This window comes from Bombina bombina, chromosome 6 (genome assembly GCF_027579735.1).
Source record: "Bombina bombina isolate aBomBom1 chromosome 6, aBomBom1.pri, whole genome shotgun sequence".
NCBI classification, from domain to species: domain Eukaryota; kingdom Metazoa; phylum Chordata; class Amphibia; order Anura; family Bombinatoridae; genus Bombina; species Bombina bombina.
Window position 1 is genome coordinate 765,837,577 of NC_069504.1, and position 22,759 is coordinate 765,860,335.

The 22,759-nt window shown below is 42.6% G+C and overlaps 1 protein-coding gene across 6 annotated transcripts in view; it reads left to right on the forward strand.

The window, feature by feature from the left end:
* LOC128663629 (EVI5-like protein) overlaps nucleotides 1-22,759 on the forward strand; it is a 281,215-nt gene that overhangs the window by 196,014 nt on the left and 62,442 nt on the right. For all 6 annotated transcript variants that reach the window (XM_053718046.1, XM_053718048.1, XM_053718047.1 and 3 more), the window contains 3 exons: nucleotides 325-453; nucleotides 3,253-3,393; nucleotides 3,518-3,670. In XM_053718046.1, coding sequence (XP_053574021.1) covers nucleotides 325-453; nucleotides 3,253-3,393; nucleotides 3,518-3,670 — 423 coding nt within the window. The remainder of the gene's footprint in view (nucleotides 1-324; nucleotides 454-3,252; nucleotides 3,394-3,517; nucleotides 3,671-22,759) is intronic.

A 22,759-nucleotide genomic window follows, 5' to 3' on the forward strand; every position in this document is an offset into this window, starting at 1 on the left:
ATAAATTCTTTTCTTTCCTGGCATGAAGAGTCCACGATCCACCCTTATTTAAATTTTAAGATGGCTTTTGTCATTTTCTAAACTTCAGACACCTCTATACCCTTTGTGCTCTTCTTCTCTTTCCATATTCCTTCGACTGAATGACGTGGGATTGTGGGAAGTGGGAGGATAATTAAAGCTTTGCTGGAGTGTTCTTTGCTTCCTCCTGGTGGCCAGGGGTTGAATTCCCACTAGTAATTAGAATGAATTTGTGGACTCTCCATGCCAGGAAAGAAAAGAATTTATCAGGTAAGTATACATTTTGTGTTTTCTCTCTCTCACCAGAACGACCCACATGTCAAAAACGAATTGGTGACACACTTGGAGTCTGAACTGGAAAAGTCAAGGATGCGTGAAACAGAAACCCTTGGAGCCCTGAAAGAGATGCAGGAGAAAGTGGTTGAGTTAGAAAAGGTGATACATTAACAAACTGAACTTCATTCTGTATACAAACTAGTGAAGCTGTCCCTCCTTCTAGGCTGTAACCCTGATGTATAAAGAACAATAGATCCAGTATTTTGTAGAATCAACACATACATAATAAAAGACAATGCATTAGCACTTGGTCTTAATTTCAAATGAGTAATAGATGTTTTTTTCTAAAAGTTTCAAAGTTAGTTTAATTTTCATTCCTCTGTATCATTTGAAAACCATCAGCCAATCAGGAAATGCATATACATATATACTACAAACCCTTTCACATACTTAGAAGTAGCAGGTGCCTTAGCAAATAAAACACTAAATACATTTTATAAGCTTAATAGTGAGGTTATTCTTTGCCTCCCTCTAGTCATGGCTGCCGCCATGTTGAAATCTGTCAGTGCTGTTTTCACATGTGCAGAAACTCGTCTTCAGATATCTGCAGTGTGACTTTCCTAATGGTTGCACCCATGATTAAAGGGAGGTTCATGAAAAGTATTTAGGGTCAGATTACAAGTTAAAAGCAATGCGCTCACAAGAGCGCACTTCCATAGGCTCAAATGGGAGCCTCGTTCTGTGCAGAGCAGGGGCTAAGTAGTGCAGTGATGGCAGCAATTTGTAAATATATATGTACTAGTACTAAAGCCCGTGTACACGGGCCATTTTTTTCAGAACAGCGGTCCCACCCCTTGCTCTCTCCCCCCCTCTCTTTGGCTCTCTGCCCCCCCTTCTCTTTGGCTCTCTGCCCCCCCTCTCTTTTGCTTTCTCTCCCCCCTCTCCTTTGTTCTCTCTCTCCCCTCTTTTGCTCTCTCTCTCCCCTCTTTTGCTCTCTCTCTCCCCTCTTTGGCTCTCTCCATCCTTTCTTTTGCTCTCTCTCCCCCCCTCTTTTGTTCTCTCCCCCCTCTTTGGCTCTCCCCCCCCCCCTTTGGCTCTCCTCCCCCTCTTTGGCTCTCCCCCCCCCCCCCCCCCCCCCCCTCTTTGGCTCTCTCTCTCCCCTCTTTTGCTCTCTCTCCTCTTTGGCTCTCTCTCTCTCTCCCCCTCTTTGGCTCCCCCCCCCCTTTGGCTCTCTCTCCCCCCTCTTTGGCTCTCTCTCCCCCCTCTTTGGCTCTCTCTCCTCTTTGGCTCTCTCTCCTCTTTGGCTCTCTCTCTCCCCCCTCTTTGGCTCTCTCTCCTCTTTGGCTCTCTCTCTCTCCCCCCTCTTTGGCTCTCTCTCCTCTTTGGCTCTCTCTCCTCTTTGGCTCTCTCTCTCCCCCCTCTTTGGCTCTCCCCTCCCCTTTGGCTCCCCCCCCTCTTTGGCTCTCCCCCCCCCCCTCTTTTGCTCTCCCCCTCCCCTCTTTGGCTCTCTCCCCCCTCTTTTGTTCTCTCCCCCCCCTCTTTTGTTCTCTCCCCCCCTCTTTGGCGCTCCCCCCCCTCTTTGGCTCTCTCCCCCCCCTCTTTGGCTCTCCCCCCCCTCTTTGGCTCTGCCCCCCCCCCTCTTTGGCTCTCTCTCCCCCCTCTTTGTCTCTCTCCCCTCTTTTGCTCTCCTCTTTGGCTCTCTTTCCTCTTTGGCTCTCTCTCTCCCCCCTCTTTAGCTCTCCCCCCCTTTAGCTCTCTCCCCCCCCCTCTTTGGCTCTCTCCCCCCCCCTCTTTGGCTCTCTCTCCCCCCTCTTTGGCTCTCTCTCCCCCCTCTTTGGCTCTCTCTCCTTTTGGGCTCTTTTTCCTCTTTGGCTCTCTCTCTCCCCCCTCTTTGGCTCTCCCCCCCTTCTCTTTGGCTCTCTCTCCCCCCCTTCTCTTTGGTTCTCTTCCCCCCCTTCTCTTTGTCTCTCTCTCCCCCCCCCCTTCTCTTTGTCTCTCTCTCCCCCCCCCCCTTCTCTTTGGCTCTCTCTCCCCCCCCCCCTTCTCTTTGGCTCTCTGCCCCCCCCCCCTTCTCTTTGGCTCTCTGCCCCCCCCCTTCTCTTTGGCTCTCTGCCCCCCCCTTCTCTTTGGCTCTCTGCCCCCCCTTCTCTTTGGCTCTCTGCCCCCCCCCCTTCTCTTTGGCTCTCTGCCCCCCCCCTTCTCTTTGGCTCTCTGCCCCCCCCTTCTCTTTGGCTCTCTGCCCCCCCCCCTTCTCTTTGGCTCTCTGCCCCCCCTTCTCTTTGGCTCTCTGCCCCCCCCCCTTCTCTTTGGCTCTCTGCCCCCCCCCCCCCTTTCTCTTTGGCTCACCCGCCCGGCCACGCCCCTCGCGACGCCCGGACCACGCCCCTCGCGACGCTCCCGTCGGCCACAAACAGCTGTGAGGTCTGGGGAGCGCGTTGCCACTTCTCACGCAGCAGACCTCACAGCTGTTGAGTAGCTCGCGCTCCCTATCTCACAGCTGCTTGTATGCTGTGTACCTCGCGCTCCCTATCTCAAGGCCAATTGTTTGTCTCTACTGCGCATGACGGCTTCAGACAAACACTTGGCCTTTTATAATATAGGATATGCTTATATACATATATAGTTATGTGTTTGTGTGTGTATAAGTTATACACTCTCTCCAACTTTAAATCCCCCCAAATGTAATTAAAAAATTATACGCCCTCTATAGGGCATTTGGGACACTTTTAGCAAATTAACCAGAGATCTGATCTCTGGTTAATTTTCTGAGCGCTAATTGCTACCTCAAGCTCGCGGGAGCAATAACCAGCCACTTGTAATGGCTGGTTAATTATTAGTGTTCCACTTGAAATCTAGCCCTTAGTGTTTAGAGACCCTTTAAGATTCATAATATGTATTTGAAACACCAGAGATACAGGTAACATTGTGATAAAAGCTCTTGATGTTCTCTCATTATAGAGGAACAGCTCACTTCCAGATGAAAATAACATTATTATGCTACAAGAAGAGTTACAAGCTCTGCGAATGAGAGAATCCCATGCTTTACAGGCAATGCGAGAGGGACAACAACAGGTGTCAGAACTGAGTGACAAGTGGCAGGTGAGTTAACCAGTGATCACATATGATGTCATTCTATGTTTCTTTGGAAATACACTTGCTTTATGTGATCTTATTCAGTAACCTGGTAACAATGTTTTTCTTCTCTCTTTCTGCTCGCCTTAAGTCTTTTTCATCCCGAGGAGGTATCTGGAAGGATTCTCCTCGTAAGAACACTGGAGATTTGCAAAACGAGGTGATGTCTTCTCGTCTGCGAGAAGTGCAGGCTCAAAATGAGACACGGGAACTACGTCAAAAAGTGCTTGTCCTGGAAAGTCAGGTGACACAACATCTATGCATACATAGTATATTGTACATCAACATCTGTGCATACATTGTATATTGTACATCAGTGTTTCTCAACTCCAGTCCTCAACTATCGCTAAACACACCAGCTTTTCATGATATCTGAACTAGAGCACAGATGAACAGTCTACTGCAGAATTTTTATTGTTTAAAAAGCTAGATAATCCCTTTTATTACCTGTTCCCCAGTTTTGCAAAACCAACAGCGTTTATGTTAATATACTTTCTTTCCAATGGCATGAAGAGTCCACAAATCCATTCACTTCTTGGCCACCAGGTGGAGGCAAAAAACACCCCAGCTTTAAAGGGACATAATACTCATATGCTAAATCACTTGAAACTGATGCAGTATAACTGTAAAAAGATGCCAGGAAAATATCACTTGAGCAACTTTATGTCAAAAGGAAAAAATTTTACCCCACACTTTCATCAGCCTACTGGAGTAAGTTCTGTGTAAAAAAATTATACTTCAGCTACTGTCCAGCTGCAGGTAAATTTTTTTTTAAAAAAATGAAGAAATGAACTGCAGCCAATCAGCATCAACAGTGCTGAGGTCATGAACTCTTTTACTTTGATCTCATGAGATTTGACTTAACTCTCATGAGATTTCATAGTAAACTTCCTTAAACTGAAAAGGCAAATAACATGAGTGTGCACTTGCCTGTCCCGGGACAGGCATACTGATTTGCTGCTTAAAGTCCTTTGCATTGGGGTTTGAATACTTAGGACATTTTGAGGTAAAATATCTTACATTTTTACATAGAGATGTTCAGGTAATATTTTCTAGTCAGCTTTTTACAGCTATGCTGCATCACTTTCAAGTGTTTCAACATTTGGGTATCATGGCCCTTTAAGTATCCTCCCACTTCCCTCAATCCCCAGTCATTCTTTGCCTGTGTACATCGTAGGTGGTGTGCGAAGAGGGTGTCTGAAGAAAAATAAATTTTAATCTTTTAATGGGTACTTTTCCCTGCAAGCAAGGATTTCCCTGTCAGCGGTCGGATGAAGCTCTCAGACCTGAATCTGCTGTAACTGCTCCACAGCAGAAGACACTGGAGGGTAAGTCCTTTCTTATTTATTGCTTCTAAAAAAGGAGAGAACATCAAGGAGGAAGGACTGGGAAATCAGGGACCTAGTGGTTTTTGTATCATATTGTTCATATATCCACAAGTTTGGGATATTTTGCAGATTTCTGGCTTAAACAAAATCCAGTATCAAAGATTTATGCCGCTTCTATAGCCTGTTAACCTCTCTCGTTATGCACTGACATCCCACTGTACATCCCCACTAAGTTCTATAGCAGGGGTATGTGAACTCACTCGATATGTGCAGACAGCCCCACAGTACATCCCTGCTACTTTTTTTTTTAGACTTGGGGATCAGTTTTTATCTCCAGACTTTAGTCTTTTGTGGGCTAATATGGTTGCTCGAACTCTCGCACGGTTATGGGAGAAGGTAGCATGGGTATGCTTTCCCATATGAGTCACTGCTGGTTTTGGGGCGCTTGGAGTTAGATGGCCGTAGCTTGAGAAGCTTAAGAAGCTGTTTTACAGTATTAACAGGGATTTCTTGGTATTGGCTGCCATCTAGTGGCAGTTTCAAGTAGTTTCTCTCTGCAGATACTCCACTTTCTTTCATCAAGGTAAGATTTATTTATCTAGTTATTTATTACTTATATACTGGATATAATTATATTTTGTCTCCTGTACATATTGTATTTTAAAGGGTTATTAAATGTTCAGCCCTATTCTTTTACAGTAGATATATATTCTGGAGTTTGTATGTCTGCTTATTTTTTCTTTAATTCTGCTGTTCATAGTAAATTATGGTTTTAGGGATGTTTTTACTTTGCATTATTTTATACTTGACCTGCTGGGCATAATAAATGTATGTTTGGGGATTATTACCATTCTCTTGAATATCTCTATTTTTCTACAGTAAAATTATATAGGTGTCGTTTTTAGGATATTCACTATCCCTATCTTTTTAGAGCTGGGCCTTGTTTGCACAATAGGTAGCGTCAGTCCCATAATCTGAAGGTCCAGACCTCACACTTGTCTATTGCTTTTTGGAAGACCATATCTTTTTGTCTGCTTTGCATATTATATGTTTGTTTCTTTTTAAAGACACAATGAGTCCAAGGATTTCATCCTTACTTGTGGGATTTCACCTCCTGGTCAACAGGAGGAGGCAAAGAGCACCACAGCAGAGCTGCTATATATAGCTCCTCCCTTCCCTCCCACTCCAGTCATTCTCTTTGCCTTCATTAGTGATAGGAAGAGGTAAAGTGAGGTGTTAGTATAGATTCTTCAAACAAGAGTTTATTATTTTTAAAGTAGTGCCAGACTGTGCTGCTTTGTTCTAGGGTGTAGCTGTATATGTTTGTTTTTTTGGGATCTCTCGGCCCTGAATGCACCCGTTCCTCTCGGCCCTGAATGCACCCGTTCCTGTATGATTTCGGAAGTTATGCAGGGCCAGACCTCGCCAGTACCTGGACGGGAGCCTTCTGGGAACACCAGGTGCGGTAGACTTAGGCTTGGAGGCTAAAACTGCGGCCAATACAACAGTATACTGGTGTCCTGTGTTCAAGTACAGGATCACAGCTATCTCTTTTCTCTTGCAAGGTGTATACAGTCCACGGATTCATCCTTACTTGTGGGATATTCTCATTCCCTACAGGAAGTGGCAAAGAGAGCACACAGCAGAGCTGTCCATATAGCTCCCCCTCTGGCTCCGCCCCCCACTCATTCTCTTTGCCGCTCTAACAAGTAGCATCTCCACGGGAGGGTAAAGTGAATGTGGTGTTATATTTGTAGTTTTTATATCTTCAATCAAAAGTTTGTTATTTTTAAATAGTGCCGGTTTGTACTATTTACTCTCTAGCAGAAAGTGAAGAAGAATTCTGCTGAGAGGAAAATGATTTTAGCATGTTGTAACTAAAATCCACTGCTGTTCCCACACAGGACTGAGGAGTACCAGAAAACTTCAGTTGGGGGGGGGAACAGTTTGCAGGCTTAACTGCTACAAGGTATGTTCAGTCATCTTTTTCTAGTCAAGACTTAGTAATGCTAGAAGACTGACAAGAATCCCCATGTGGGGAAGGTAAGACATATTCTGAGACTCAGTATAGAAGGAAGGCTTAATTAACAGGGCTCAAAGACTGGTGGACACTGTTAAAGGGCAATCGATTATTTTATTGTGAAAATATAATCATTATACAAGTTTTTATTACTTTTGGAGTGTTTTATGGGGTTTTATTCCACATGTCAGAACTTTAGACACCTATTTAGGGTTTTGAAGGCCCCACAACTCCGGAGTGGAGAGGGAGGGGGCCTAAATTTCGCGCCTCAGTTGCGCAGTTCATATTTCAGACAGCATACTTCATGCAGCTTCACGTGGAGGGTCCAAAGACTACTGGAGGACTTCATAGAGGCTTATTTTCATCAAATTGCCACCCAGGGGCAAGGTAGGGCCACAGCAGATTGCTGTGGCACGGTGCTGTAGGATGCGTTTCCGATCCCGAAGAGGGTGGCGGATATTGTGGATAGGGAGTGGGAGAGACCAGGTGTACCCTTTGTTCCCCCCCTATCTTTAAGAAAATGTTCCCCATTACTGATCCCAGGCGGGACGCATGGCAGACGGTCCCTAGGGTAGAGGGTGCAGTTTCAACACTAGCCAAGTGCACAACCATATCAATTGAAGACAGTTGTGCGTTCAAAGATCCTATGGATAAAAAATTAGAAGGTTTATTAAAGAAAATATTTGTTCAACAAGGTTTCCTTCTCCAACCTATTGCCTGCATTATTCCTGTAACTACTGCAGCGGCTTTCTGGTTTGAGGCGCTGGAGGAGTCGCTCCAGACGGAGACCTCATATGACGAAATTATGGATAGAATTAAGGCTCTAAAGCTGGCTAATTCTTTTATCACAGATGCCGCTTTGCAATTAGCTAAGTTAGTGGCGAAAAATTCTGGTTTTGCCATCATGGCGTGCAGAGCGCTTTGGGCTTAAGTCATGGTCGGGGGGTCCCGATGTGTCGTCTAAGACAAAGTTACTGAATATTCCTTTCAAGGGAAAGACCCTTTTCAGGCCCGAGTTGAAAGAGATTATTTCGGATATCACTGGGGGAAAGGGCCATGCCCTCCCGCAAGATAGGCCTTTTAAGGCTAAAAACAAGGCTAATTTTCATTCCTTTCGCAACTTCAGGAGCGGTCCTGCTTCAACCTCTGCGACCGCAAAGCAAGAGCGTAACTCTTCACAGCCCAAGGCAACCTGGAAGCCTTTGCAGGGCTGGAACAAGGGTAAACAGGCCAAGAAGCCTGCAGCTGTTACTAAGACAGCATGAAGGGGTAGCCCCCGATCCGGGACCGGATCTGGGGGGGGGGGGGCAGACTCTCTCTCTTTGCTCAGGCCTGGGCAAGAGATGTTCCCGATCCCTGGGCATTATAGATAGTTGCTCAGGGATATCTTCTAGAATTCAGGGACTCTCCTCCAAGGGGAAGGTTCCACATTTCTCGTCTATCTACAGACCAGACAAAGAAAGAGGCGTTCTTACGCTGTGTAGAAGATCTACTCAAGATGGGGGTGATATATCCAGTCCCAATTACAGAACAAGGACTGGGTTTTTACTCAAACCTGTTTGTGGTTCCCAAAAAGGAAGGAACTTTCAGACCAATCCTGGATCTAAAAATTCTAAACAAATTCCTCAGAGTTCCATCCTTCAAGATGGAGACCATTCGGACAATCTTACCGATGATCCAGGAAGGTCAATATATGACTACCGTGGATCTAAAGGATGCATACCTTCATATTCCTATCCACAAAGATCACCATCAATTCCTAAGGTTCGCTTTTCTGGACAAGCATTACCAGTTCGTGGCCCTTCCCTTCTGGTTGGCCACCGCTCCCAGAATTTTCACAAAAGTGCTAGGGTCCCTTCTAGCGGTACTAAGACCGCGGGGCATTGCAGTAGCACCCTATCTGGACGACATCTGAATACAGGCGTTGTCTTTTCTCAGAGCCAAGGCTCATACGGATATTGTTCTGGCCTTTCTAAGGTCTCACGGGTGGAAGGTGAACACCAAAAAAAGTTCTCTGTCCCCGCTCACAAGGGTTCCCTTCCTGGGAACATTAATAGACTCTGTAGAAATTAAAATATTTCTGACGGAGGTCAGAAGGTTATAGCTTCTAAGCACTTGCCGAGCTCTTCATTCCATTCCTCGGCCATCTGTAGCTCAGTGCATGGAGGTAATCAGATTAATGGTAGCAGCAATGGATGTAGTCCCTTTTGCTCGAATTCATCTCAGGCCACTGCAATTGTGCATGCTCAAACAGTGGAATGGGGATTATGCAGATTTGTCTCCTCAAATCCAACTGGACCAGAAAACCAGAGATTCTCTTCTCTGGTGGTTGTCTCAGGATCACCTGTCTCAGGGAATGTGCTTCCGCAGACCGGAGTGGATCATCGTAACGACCGACGCCAGTCTGTTAGGCTGGGGCGCGGTCTGGGGCTCCCTGAAAGCTCAGGGCCTATGGTCTCGGGAAGAGTCTCTTCTCCCGATAAACATTTTGGAACTGAGAGCGATATTCAATACGCTCCAGGCATGGCCTCAGCTAGCGGCGGCCATGTTCATCAGATTTCAGTCGGACAACATCACGACTGTAGCATACATCAATCATCAGGGAGGAACAAAGAGTTCCTTAGCGATGAAGGAAGTAACCAAGATAATCAGGGCGGAGGATCACTCTTGCCACCTATCTGCAATTCACATCCCAGGAGTAGACAACTGGGAAGCGGATTTCCTAAGTCGTCAGACTTTTCTCCCGGGGGAGTGGGAACTCCACCCGGAGGTATTTGCTCAGCTGACTCAGCTTTGGGGCATTCCAGAGTTGGATCTGATGGCGTCCCGTCAGAACACCAAGCTTCCTCTTTACGGTTTTAGGTCCAGGGATCCCAAGGCGGCATTGATAGATGCTCTAGTAGCGCCTTGGTCCTTCAAGCTGGCCTATGTCTTTCCACCGTTTCCCCTTCTCCCTCGACTGGTAGCCAGAATCAAACAGGAGAAGGCCTCGGTAATTCTAATAGCGCCTGCGTGGCCACGCAGGACTTGGTATGCAGACCTAGTGGACATGTCATCTGTTCCACCATGGACACTGCCAATGAGGCAGGATCTTCTAATACAGGGTCCATTCAAGCATCCAAATCTAGTTTCTCTGCAGCTGACTGCTTGGAGATTGAACGCTTAATTCTATCCAAGCGTGGGTTCTCTGAATCAATCATAGATACTCTGATCCAAGCTAGAAAACCTGTCACCAGGAAAATTTACCATAAGATATGGCGGAAATATCTTTGTTGGTGTGAATCCAAGGGTTACTCTTGGAGTAAAATTAGGATTCCAAGAATATTGTCTTTTCTCCAAGAAGGATTGGAGAAAGGTTTATCAGCTAGTTCCTTAAAGGGGCAGATATCCACTCTGTCGATCCTTTTACACAAGCGTCTGGCAGAAGTACCAGATGTTCAAGCGTTTGTACAGGCGTTAGTCAGAATCAAGCCTGTCTATAAACCTGTGGCTCCTCCATGGAGTCTAAATTTAGTTCTTTCAGTTCTTCAAGGGGTTCCGTTTGAACCTTTACATTCCATAGATATTAAGTTAGTATCTTGGAAAGTTTTGTTTTTGGTAGCTATATCTTCTGCTCAAAGAGTTTCTGAATTGTCTGCTTTGCAGTGTAATTCACCCTATCTGGTGTTCCATGCAGATAAGGTAGTTTTGCGTACCAAATCTGGTTTTCTTCCTAAAGTTCTATCTAATAAGAACATTAACCAGGAAATCATTGTTCCTTCTCTGTGTCCTAATCCAGCTTCTAAGAAGGAACGGCTTTTACACAATCTTGATGTGGTTCATGCTTTGAAATTCTATTACAAGCAACTAAGGATTTCAGACAAACATCATCTCTGTTTGTTGTCTATTCTGGTAAGAGGAGAGGGTCAAAAAAGCGACGGCTACCTCTCTTTCCTTCTGGTTGAAAAGCATCATCCGATTGGCTTATGAGACTGCTGGGCAGCAACCTCCTGAAAGAATTACAGCTCATTCCACCAGAGCTGTGGCTTCCACTTGGGCCTTCAAGAATGAGGCTTCTGTTGAACAGATTTGTAAGGCAGCGACTTGGTCTTCACTGCATACTTTTGCCAAATTTTACAAATTCGATACTTTTGCTTCTTCGGAGGCTATTTTTGGGAGAAAGGTTTTGCTAGCAGTGGTGCCTTCCGTTTAGGTTACCTGTCTTGTTCCCTCCCTTCATCCGTGTCCTAAAGCTTTGGTATTGGGTATCCCACAAGTAAGGATGAATCCGTGGACTGGATAACACCTGCAAGAGAAAACAGAATTTATGCTTACCTGATAAATGACTTTCTCTTGCGGTGTATCCAGTCCACGGCCCGCCCTGGCAATTAAGTCAGGTTAAAATTTCTTGTTTAAACTACAGTCACCACTGCACCCTATGGTTTCTCCTTTTTCTCCTAACCGTCGGTCGAATGACTGGGGGGTGGAGCCAGAGGGGGAGCTATATGGACAGCTCTGCTGCGTGCTCTCTTTGCCACTTCCTGTGGGGAATGAGAATATCCCACAAGTAAGGATGAATCCGTGGACTGGATACACCGCAAGAGAAAGTAATTTATCAGGTAAGCATAAATTCTGTTTTCTACACTAGAAGTAGCATATATTTTGTATTGCTTGGGGTCAGGGATCATTAGCATTCTAATGATTTATCCCCTCTCTTCTATGGGATGCCCTGGATATGTGTATAAGCAGTATGTCTTCTTATTGTATCTTTTCTCTGGGCATCTTATTGATGTGTTTTTAGGGATTTCTAGCATTTACATGTTTTATGCCTATCTTGTTATAGTAGAAGTATATTTTGTTTTTGTGATAGCAGTATATCTGTTTATCTTACTTTTCTTCTGCTGTATATAGTAAATGGTTTTTATATCTCTCTATCTTCAGTAGAGGTATTACTGGGATATCGTTATAAGCACTTTCCTGCTTGTCTTATCCTTTTTCTTTTCTGGGCATATTGCTTGGGTACCTTTTAGGGATCGTTAAAATCTGTATGTTTTATCCATATCCTTTTTACAGTAGAAGTGTATTCTGGATATAAGCATTATGTCTGCTTATTCTATGTTTTTTCTGCTATTTAGTTTGAATGTGGTTGTCAGGGATTTAAGCATTTCCAGGTTTTATCCCTTCTTTTCTCTTTAGAAAGGTATGTCGGATTGCTTTTCTTTCCCCTTTGGGGATCTGTTGATTCGTTCCTCTTACTGAACAATTGTAAATGTTTTTCTCCTATGGAAATAGTTTATAGTTTAGTCAGTAGTTTTCTTTTTCTACTGATATTCTATATCTTTGCAGGCAGTAAGTGGTCATGTTCTTTTCAGCAATCTGCCTATTTTGTTCTAGTTGCTAAAGTTTTGTTTGCATAGTTTTATTTACTACGCTCATCTTCTATCTATATTTAGATATTTTTATTATTGTACTTTGGGTCTGCCTGGTAGTTCAGATGTATTCCTCTGCGGCTTATCCATCAGTCCTGGGTTTAGTACCTTTTTCGACATTGTCTAAGATGATCAGAAAAGTAGAAGGAATGCCCAGCACCAGGTGCATGCTACAGAGGTCCTGCACATACCCCTCAGATCAATTCCAAATGTGCAAAAAGTAGCAGCTCAACCTGGTGTATAATGTTTACTCTGTTATTGGGACATCAGCACAATCTTTCAATCCATCTGACTAATTGATTAAAGGGACACTGAACCCAAATTTTTTCTTTCGTGATTCAGATAGAGCATGCCATTTTAAGCAACTTTCTAATTTACTCCTATTATAAAGTTTTCTTCATTCTCTTGGTATCTTTATTTGAAATGCAAGAATGTAAGTTTAGATGCCAGCCCATTTTTGGTGAACAACATGGGTTGTTCTTGCTGATTGGTGGACAGATTCATCCACCAATAAAAAAGTGCTGTCCAGAGTTCTGAATCAATAAAAAAGCTTAGATGCCGTCTTTTTCAAATAAAGATCGCAAGTGAATGAAGAAAATTTGATAATAGGAGTAACTTAAAAAGTTGCTTAAAATTGCATGCTCTATCTGAATCACAAAAGAAAAAAATTGGGTTCAGTGTCCCTTTAAGGTCAGTTGGACCGAAACGTTGTGCTGATATTTTTATTTGATGTCCCAATAAACAGAGTTGAACATTATACCAAGTGGTGCTGCTACTTTTTGAACATTAAGATGGTCAGAACTTAGGAGTGTTGCTATTATAGTAGCTGTTATTTCCATGTTGGTCGCAGGGCTTTTACCTCTTTCCCAACAGGTCTCCTTGACCTAGGACCTCAGAGGATTGTCCTGGACAACCTGACGAGAGACTCTTTGTCCTGGTGGTTTGTTCAGGAACATCTGTCTCAATAATTATGCTTCTTGAGACCTTTCTGGAAGATTGTCAATACATGCCAGATCAGCTTGGGTTCTTTAGAAGCTCATGGGATCTGGAATCAGTGGAGTCTTTTCTTCCATTCCTGGGGTAGAGAGCGATCTTCAACGCTCTGATAGTTTGACTTTGATGGAGTTTTTTCCAGGTTTTCAGATTTCAATTGGATATCATCACTCTGGTGCTTTATATCAACCATTAGGGAACAGGAGTCCTTAGCAATGACAGAGGTGTCTCTCATCCTTTAATGGGAGGTGTCTCGCTATTGCCCCTTTTTTCTACCATCCTCTTTCCAGGGGTGGTCACCTGGGAGGGATTTCCTGAGCAGGTAGACGTTTCTACCAGGGGTGTGTTCAATGCTAACTCTCGGGTAGGGAGTTCCGGAGTGGATCCGATGGCATTTCGTCTAAATGCCAGACTTTCAGAATACGAATCAAGATCATGGGATCCGCTTACAGCTGTAGTCGAACGGGCTGGTGGTTCCTGGGACTTCGGTCCTCAATTTCTATTCCTCCGTTTGCCCTTCTTTCTCTGGTGATAGCCTGTATCAAACAGGAGCGGGCTTCGTGTCCTTTTCGTTGGGGTCCTTTTTCTACATTCAATCCTAGATTCTCTGAAGCTGTCTGCTTGGAGACTGAACTCCTAGTCTTGTCTAGACAAGGTTTTTTCAGATAGGTGATAATTTCCATGATCAGGCTCATAAGCCGGTAACTCGAGAGGTTTACTTTCAGGGGTGACGTACATTTCTTTTCTGGTGTAACTCTAGGGGTTTCCCTTGGAGTCAGATGAGGGTTCCCTGCATTGTGTCTTTATTCAAGAAGGCCTGGAGAAGGGCTTGTCAGTCAGTTCTCTGAAGGGACAGTTCTCTGTCTTTTTCAAATGTCTGGCCAACTTATCGGATGTTCTATCCTTTGTTTAGGTCTTGTTAGAATCAGGCCTGTGTTTTAGTCTGTTGCTCCTCCGTGGAGCCTCAATCCTGTTCTTAAGGTTCTGCAGCACGCTCCGTTTGAGCCCATGCACTCTGTTGATATTAAGTTAAGTCTGGGAAGGATTTGTTTTTCGTTCTCACTTCGTCTTCTGCTCACAAAGTGTCTGAGCTTTCAGCTCTGCAGTGTAATCCTCCTTATCTTACTTTTTTCTTCCGGATAAGGCGGCTCTCGTACCTAATTGGGACTTCTTCCTAAGGTGGTTTCGGACCAATATTAATCTGGAAATTCACGTTCCTTCGTTCTGTCCGATTCCTTCTCAGAAGGGGAATGTTTGTTGCACTGCCTGGATGTTGTGGGTGCTCTGAAGTCTATCTGCAGGCAGCTAGAGATTCTCAATTGCCTGCAGGAGTAGTCCTCTGGTTAGTTTAGCTGCCTAGCAAGCTGAAGGTTAGTGCTTTATATCAACCCTTAGGGAACAGGAGTCCATAGCGAGTGTAGTTTCAGCTGCTTACTGCTTGCTTTGCACGTCATGTAGAGTTATTAAAAATATACTGATCAATGTTCTCTGATAATCGGAAGGGCCAGAAGGCCTTTTCTTCTATTTGGTTGGCAATCGAAACAGCTGGACAACAGCCTCCTGAGGGAATTCGGCTCATTCCACTAGGGCTGTCTCTTCTTCTTCTTGGGCCTTTAGAGATGAAGTTTCTGTGGAACAAATCTGCGAGGAGGCCTCTTGGTCCTCGTTACTAACTTTTTCAAAGGTTTTATAAATTTAGATATTTTTGCTTCAGCTGAGGTTTCTTTTGGGAGATAAATTCTTCAAGCGGTGTTTCCGTTTTGTTTAGGTCCGCCTGTCTTGTTCTCCCTCCCTTCCATTCTGTGTACTCTAGCTTGGGTAGTGGTTCCTAATAGTAATTTAATGGATTTGTGGACTCTCCATGCTATTTTCTTTCCTGGCATGGAGAGTCCATGACCCGCCCTTTTCTAAATCAAGACGGCTTATTGTTATAGTTGTTTTTTCTAAACTTCAGGCACCTCTATACCCTTTGGGTCCTCTTCTCTTTCTATGTTTCCTCGACTGAATGACTGAGGATTGTGGGAAGTGGGAAGATACTTAAAGCTTTGCTGGGGTGTTCTTTGCCTTCACCTGGTGGCCAGGAGTTGAATTCCCACTAGTAATTGAATGGATTTGTGGACTCTCCATGCCAGGAAAGAAAATAATTTATCGGGTAAGCATACATTTTGTTTTTTTTTTACCTCGGATTGCCTTGTATCCAAGCCTCTGCAGACTGTCCCCTTATTTCAGTGCTTTGACAGACTTGCATTGTAGCCAATCTGTTTTGACACATAAATAACTCCACGGGAGTGAGCACAATGTTATGTTTATGAACTAGCACTATCTAGCTGCGACAAACTGTCAAAATGCACTGAGATAAGAGGTGGCCTTCAAGGGCTTAGAAATTAGCCCATGAGCCTAACTAGGTTTAGCTTTCAACAAAGAATACCAAGAGAACAAAGCAAATTTGATCAAAGTAAATTAGAAAGTTGCCTAAAATTACATTCCCTATCTGAATCATAAAACTTTAATTTTGACTAGACAGTCCCTTTAGGATATCATGAAAATCTGGCCTGTGTGGGTACTTGAGGACCAGAGTTGAGAATCATTGCTGCACATGACTGTTCTAGTACTAACCAAAGCTACTAAAAACATAATTTATGTAAGAACTTACCTGATAAATTCATTTCTTTCATATTGGCAAGAGTCCATGAGCTAGTGACATATGGGATATACAATCCTACCAGGAGGGGCAAAGTTTCCCAAACCTCAAAATGCCTATAAATACACCCCTCACCACACCCACAATTCAGTTTAACGAATAGCCAAGCAGTGATAAAGAAAGGAGTAGAAAGCATCAACAAAGGAAATTTGGAAATAATTGTGCTTTATACAAAAAATCATAACCACCATAAAAAGGGTGGGCCTCATGGACTCTTGCCAATATGAAAGAAATGAATTTATCAGGTAAGTTCTTACATAAATTATGTTTTCTTTCTTGTAATTGGCAAGAGTCCATGAGCTAGTGACATATGGGATATCAATACCCAAGATGTGGAGTCTTCCACTCAAGAGTCACTAGAGAGGGAGGGAATAAAATAAAAACAGCCATATTCGGCTGAAAAAATAATCCACAACCCAAAAAATAAGTTTATTTTCACTTTGAAAGAAAAAAAACTTAAATCAAAAGCAGAAGAATCAAACTGAAACAGCTGCCTGAAGAACTTTTCTACCAAAAACTGCTTCCGAAGAAGCAAATACATCAAAATGGTAGAATTTAGTAAATGTATGCAAAGAGGACCAAGTTGCTGCTTTGCAAATCTGATCAACTGAAGCTTCATTCTTAAAAGCCCAAGAAGTGGAGACTGATCTAGTAGAATGAGCTGTAATTCTCACCAAATAAGCTTGATGAATCAAAAATTTCAACCAAGAAGCCAAGGAAATAGCAGAAGCTTTCTGACCTTTCCTAGGACCAGAAAATAAAACAAATAGACTGGAAGTCTTCCTGAAATTTTTAGTAGCTTCCACATAATATTTCAAAGCTCTTACCACATCCAAAGAATGTAAGGATCTTTCCAAAGAATTCTTAGGATTAGGACATAAAGAAGGGACAACAATTTCTCTACTAATGTTGTTAGAATTCACAACCTTAGGTAAAAATTGAAAAGAAGTCCGCAAAACTGCCTTATCCTGATGAAAAATCAGAAAAGGAGACTCACAAGAAAGAGCAGATAGCTCAGAAACTCTTCTAGCAGAAGAGATAGCAAAAAGGAACAACACTTTCCAAGAAAGTAGTTTAATGTCCAAAGAATGCATAGGTTCAAATGGAGGAGCCTGTAAAGCCTTCAGAACCAAATAAAGACTCCAATGAGGAGAAATTGACTTAATGACAGGCTTAATACGAACTAAAGCCTGTACAAAACAGTGTATATCAGGAAGTATAGCAATCTTTCTGTGAAATAAAACAGAAAGAGCGGAGATTTGTCCTTTCAAGGAACTTGCAGACAAAACCTTATCTAAACCATCTTGAAGAAACTGCAAAAATCTAGGAATTCTAAAAGAATGCCAGGAGAATTTATGAGAAGAACACCATGAAATGTAAGTCTTCCAAACTCTATAATAAATCTTTCTAGAGACAGATTTACGAGCTTGTAACATAGTATTAATCACTGAATCAGAGAAACCTCTATGACTTAGAACTAAGCGTTCAATTTCCATACCTTCAAATTTAATGATTTGAGATCCTGATGGAAAAACGGACCTTGAGATAGTAGGTCCGGCCGTAACGGAAGTGGCCAAGGCGGGCAACTGGACATCCAAACCAGATCCGCATACCAAAACCTGTGTGGCCATGCTGGAGCCACCAGCAACACAAAAGACTGTTCCATGATGATTTTGGAGATCACTCTTGGAAGGAGAACTAGAGGCGGGAAGATGTAAGCAGGTTGATAACACCAAGGAAGTGTCAGTGCATCCACTGCTTCCGCCTGAACATCCCTGGACCTGACAGGTATCTGGGAAGTTTCTTGTTTAGATGAGAGGCCATGAGATCTATCTCTGGAAGCCCCCACATCTGAACAATCTGAGAAAAAAACACATCTAGATGGAGAGACCACTCCCCTGGATGCAAAGTCTGGCGGCTGAGATAATCCGCCTCCCAATTGTCTACACCTGGGATATGCACCGCAGAGATTAGACAGGAGCTGGATTCTGCCCAAACAAGTATCCGAGATACTTCTTTCATAGCTTGGGGACTGTGAGTCCCACCCTGATGATTGACATAAGCCTCAGTTGTGATATTGTCTGTCTGAAAACAAATGAACGGTTCTCTCTTTAGTAGAGGCCAGAACTGAAGAGCCCTGAGAATTGCACGGAGTTCTAAAATATTTATTGGTAATCTCGCCTCTTGAGATTTCCAAACCCCTTGTGCTGTCAGAGACCCCCAAACAGCTCCCCAACCTGAAAGACTTGCATCTGTTGTGATCACAGTCCAGGTTGGGCGAACAAAAGAAGCCCCTTGAACCAAACGATGGTGATCTATCCACCATGTCAGAGAGTGTCGTACATTGGGATTCAAGGATATTAATTGTGATATCTTTGTATAATCCCTGCACCATTGATTCAGCATACAAAGCTGTAGAGGTCTCATGTGAAAACGAGCAAAGGGGATCGCGTCCGATGCTGCAGTCATGAGACCTAAAACTTCCATGCACATAGCCACTGAAGGGAATGACTGAGACTGAAGGAGCCAACATGCTGCAACCAATTTTAAACGTCTCTTGTCTGTTAGAGACAGAGTCATGGACACTGAATCCATCTGGAAGCCTAAAAAGGTGACCCTTGTCTGAGGAATCAAGAAACTTTTTGGTAAATTGATCCTCCAACCATGTTTCCGAAGAATCAACACTAGTTGATTCGTGTGAGATTCTGCAGTATGTAAAGACTGAGCTAGTACCAAGATATCGTCCAAATAAGGAAACACAGCAATACCCTGTTCTCTGATTACAGATAATAGGGCACCCAGAACCTTTGAAAATATTCTTGGAGCTGTTGCTAGGCCAAATGGAAGAGCAACAAATTGGTAATGCTTGTCTAGAAAAGAGAATCTCAGAAACTGATAGTGTTCTGGATGAATCAGAATATGAAGGTATGCATCCTGCAAGTCTATTGTGGACATATAATGTCCTTGCTGAACAAAAGGCAGAATAGTCCTTATAGTCACCATCTTGAAAGTTGGTACTCTTACATAACGATTCAAAATTTTCAGATCCAGAACTGGTCTGAACAAATTTTCTTTCTTTGGTACAATGAATAGGTTTGAATAAAAACCCCAAACCGTGTTCCTGAGGAGGAACTGGCATGATTACCCCTGAAGACTCCAGGTCTGAAACACACTTCAGAAAAGCCTGAGCTTTTACTGGATTTACAGGAATGTGCGAGAGAAAAAATCTTCTCACAGGAGGTCTTACTTTGAATCCTATTCGATACCCTTGAGAGACAATGCTCTGAATCCAATGATTTTGGACAGATTTTATCCAAAAATCCTTGAAAAACCTTAATCTGCCCCCTACCAGCTGAGCTGGAATGAGGGCCGCACCTTCATGCGGACTTAGGGGCAGACTTTGGTTTCCTAAATGGCTTGGATTTATTCCAATTTGAGGAAGGCTTCCAACTGGAAGCAGATTCCTTGGGAGGAGGATTGAGTTTTTGTTCCTTGTTCTGACGAAAGGAACGAAAACTATTAGAAGCCTTAGATTTACCCTTAGGTTTTTTTATCCTGAGGCAAAAAAACTCCTTTTCCTCCAGTGATAGTTGAAATAATAGAATCCAACTGAGAACCAAATAAATTATTACCTTGGAAAGAAAGAGATAGTAATCTAGATTTAGATGTCATATCAGCATTCCAAGATTTAAGCCACAAAGCTCTTCTGGCTAATACAGCTAAAGACATGGATCTAACATCAATTTTGATAATATCAAAAATGGTATCACAAATAAAATGATTAGCATGTTGCAGTAAGCGAACAATGCCAGATATGTCAGAATCCAATTCATGTTGCGCTAAATTTTCCAACCAGAAAGTTGATGCAGCCGCAATATCACCCAAAGAAATAGCAGGTCTGAGAAGATGACCTGAATATAAATAGGCCTTCCTTAGATAAGATTCAAGCTTCCTATCTAAAGGATCCTTAAAGGAAGTGCTATCTTCCATAGCAATAGTGGTATGTTTAGCAAGAGTAGAAATAGCCCCATCAACTTTGGGGATCTTTTCCCAAAACTCTATAGATTTTGCTGGTAAAGGATACAATCTCTTAAACCTTGAAAAAGGAATAAAGGAAGTACCTGGCTTATTCCATTCCCTAGAAATCAGAAATAGCCTCAGGAATGGGAAAAACACCTGGGGAAACCACAGGAGGTTTAAAAACAGCATTTAAACGTTTGTTAGACTGAACGTCAATAGGACTGGTTACCTCAATATCCAAAGTAATTAACACTTCTTTTAATAAAGAACGCATATACTCTATTTTAAATAAATAAGTAGATTTGTCAGTGTCAATATCTGAGGAAGGATCTTCTGTTTCAGATAGATCCTCATCAGAAGAGGATGAATTATTGTGTTGTTGGTCATTTGAAATTTCATCAGCTAAATGAGAAGTTTTAAAAGACCTTTTACGTTTATTAGAAGGTGGAAATGCAGACAAAGCCTTCATAATAGAATCAGAAACAAATTCTTTAAAATTTACAGGTATATCATGTACATTAGAAATTGAAGGAACTGTAACTGGCAACGTACTATTACTGATAGAAACACTATCTGCATGTAAAAGTTTATCATGACAACTATTACAAATGACATTCGGTGGAATAATTTCTACAATTTTACAACAAATGCACTTAGCTTTGGTAGAACCGATGTCAGGCAGCAATGTTCCAGCAGAAACTTCAGAGACAGGATCGGATTGGGACATCTTGCTCAATGTAAGAGAAAAAACAACATATAAAGCAAAATTATCTATTTCCTTAAATGACAGTTTCAGGAATGGGAAAAAATGCAAAAGCATAGGCCTCTTGATAGAAAAGAAAGCAGGAGGCAAACATCAATGGGGTATAGAAATAATGAAAAAAAATTGGCGCCAAGTATGACGCACAACGTAACGTAAACTTTTTTGGTGCCAAAAATGACCAGAAATGACACACTTGCGTCACTAATGACGCAGGCATGTGAAAGGTCTCGGCGTCACGTATGACGCCGGAAATGACAACGTTGCGTCATAAACGTATTTTTTCGCGCCAAAAAAAGTTTGCGCCAAAAATGACGCAATAAAGTCTAACATTTGACGCACCCGCGGGCCTAACACCCGCAATTGCAAAAAATAGTCAAATTGAAAAAAGACTAAACCCCAGGTAAGAAATAAATTTCTTAAAAGTGTTTACATTCCCAAATATGAAACTGACAGTCTGCAGAAGGAAATACATGAACCTGACTCATGGCAAATATAAGTACAATACATATATTTAGAACTTTATATAATTGCATAACGTGCCAAACCATAGCTGAGAGTGTCTTAAGTAATAAAAACATACTTACCAAAAGACACCCATCCACATATAGCAGATAGCCAAACCAGTACTAAAACAGTTATTAGTAGAGGTAATGGTAAATTGAGAGTATATCGTCGATCTGAAAAGGGAGGTAGGAGATGAATCTCTACGACCGATAACAGAGAACCTATGAAATAGACCCCCGTTAGGGAAATCATTGTATTCAAATAAGTGATGCTCCCTTCACGTCCCTCTGACATTCGCTGTACTCTGAGAGGAATCGGGCTTCAACAATGCTGAGAAGCGCATATCAACGTAGAAATCTTAGCACAAACTTACTTCACCACCTCCATAGGAGGCAAAGTTTGTAAAACTGAATTGTGGGTGTGGTGAGGGGTGTATTTATAGGCATTTTGAGGTTTGGGAAACTTTGCCCCTCCTGGTAGGATTGTATATCCCATATGTCACTAGCTCATGGACTCTTGCCAATTACATGAAAGAAAGGGTTTGCTTCGATAAAATGGTTTTAACATTACATAGTAATAAATGTTGAAATAAGACTTAAGTTTGACATTTCACACATTCCTGCTACTACTGTTGATCCAAAAAGAAAAAAAAAAACAAGAAAAAAACAAAGCAAAACCCAAATTGAAGTGATTCCCAATTGTGTATCAAAGAGGAAGTCCTTCAAGAAGCTGCTGTACTGTCAGTATTATTATATATCCGTTTTATATCCTGCATTGCCAAACAAAAGCATCTAGTCCTTTTTAACCACATCTATTGATGTTACTAAAACAACCTCATCAGGCAGTAAGTCTTTGATCACTAAAAGAAGCAGTGAAATAATGAGCCATTTCTACAACTGAAATGGCTGAAAGGATTGTAAATAAATTTAGCAGTTAGTATTTTATTATGAGCCGTTGATTATAAAGCATCTAAATATTACATAATGCTTAAAGAGATAGTCTAGTCAAAATTAAACTTTCATGATTCAGATAGAGCATGCAATTTTAAACAACTTTCTAATTTACTTCTATTATCACATTTTCTTTGTTCTCTTGCTATCTTTATTTGAAAAAGCAGCCAGCCCATTTCTCCTACATAGGTGTGTCCAGGCCACGGCTTCATCCTTACTTGTGGGAATATTCTCTTCCCTAACAGGAAATGGCAAAGAGGCACACAGCAAAAGCTGTCCATATAGCCCCTCCTCTGGCCCCGCCCCCAGTCATTCTCTTTGCCGCTCTGAACAAGTAGCATCTCCACGGGGATGGTAAAGAGTTTGTGGTGTTTAGTTGTAGTAGCAAGGCTTCATTCTTCAACCAGCTACGTGTATTATTACTGTCACCTCAGCGGCGTCTTTTTGGTTCGAGGAATTAGAAAGGTCGCTCCAGAAGGAGACTTCCTATGAAGAAGTCATGGACAGAATTCACGCACTAAAGTTAGCTAATTCCTTTATATTGGATGCCGCTTTTCAAATAACGAAATTGGCGGCGAAAAACTCAGGTTTTGCTATAGTAGCGCGCAGGGCGCTTTGGCTAAAATCCTGGTCGGCAGATGTGTCG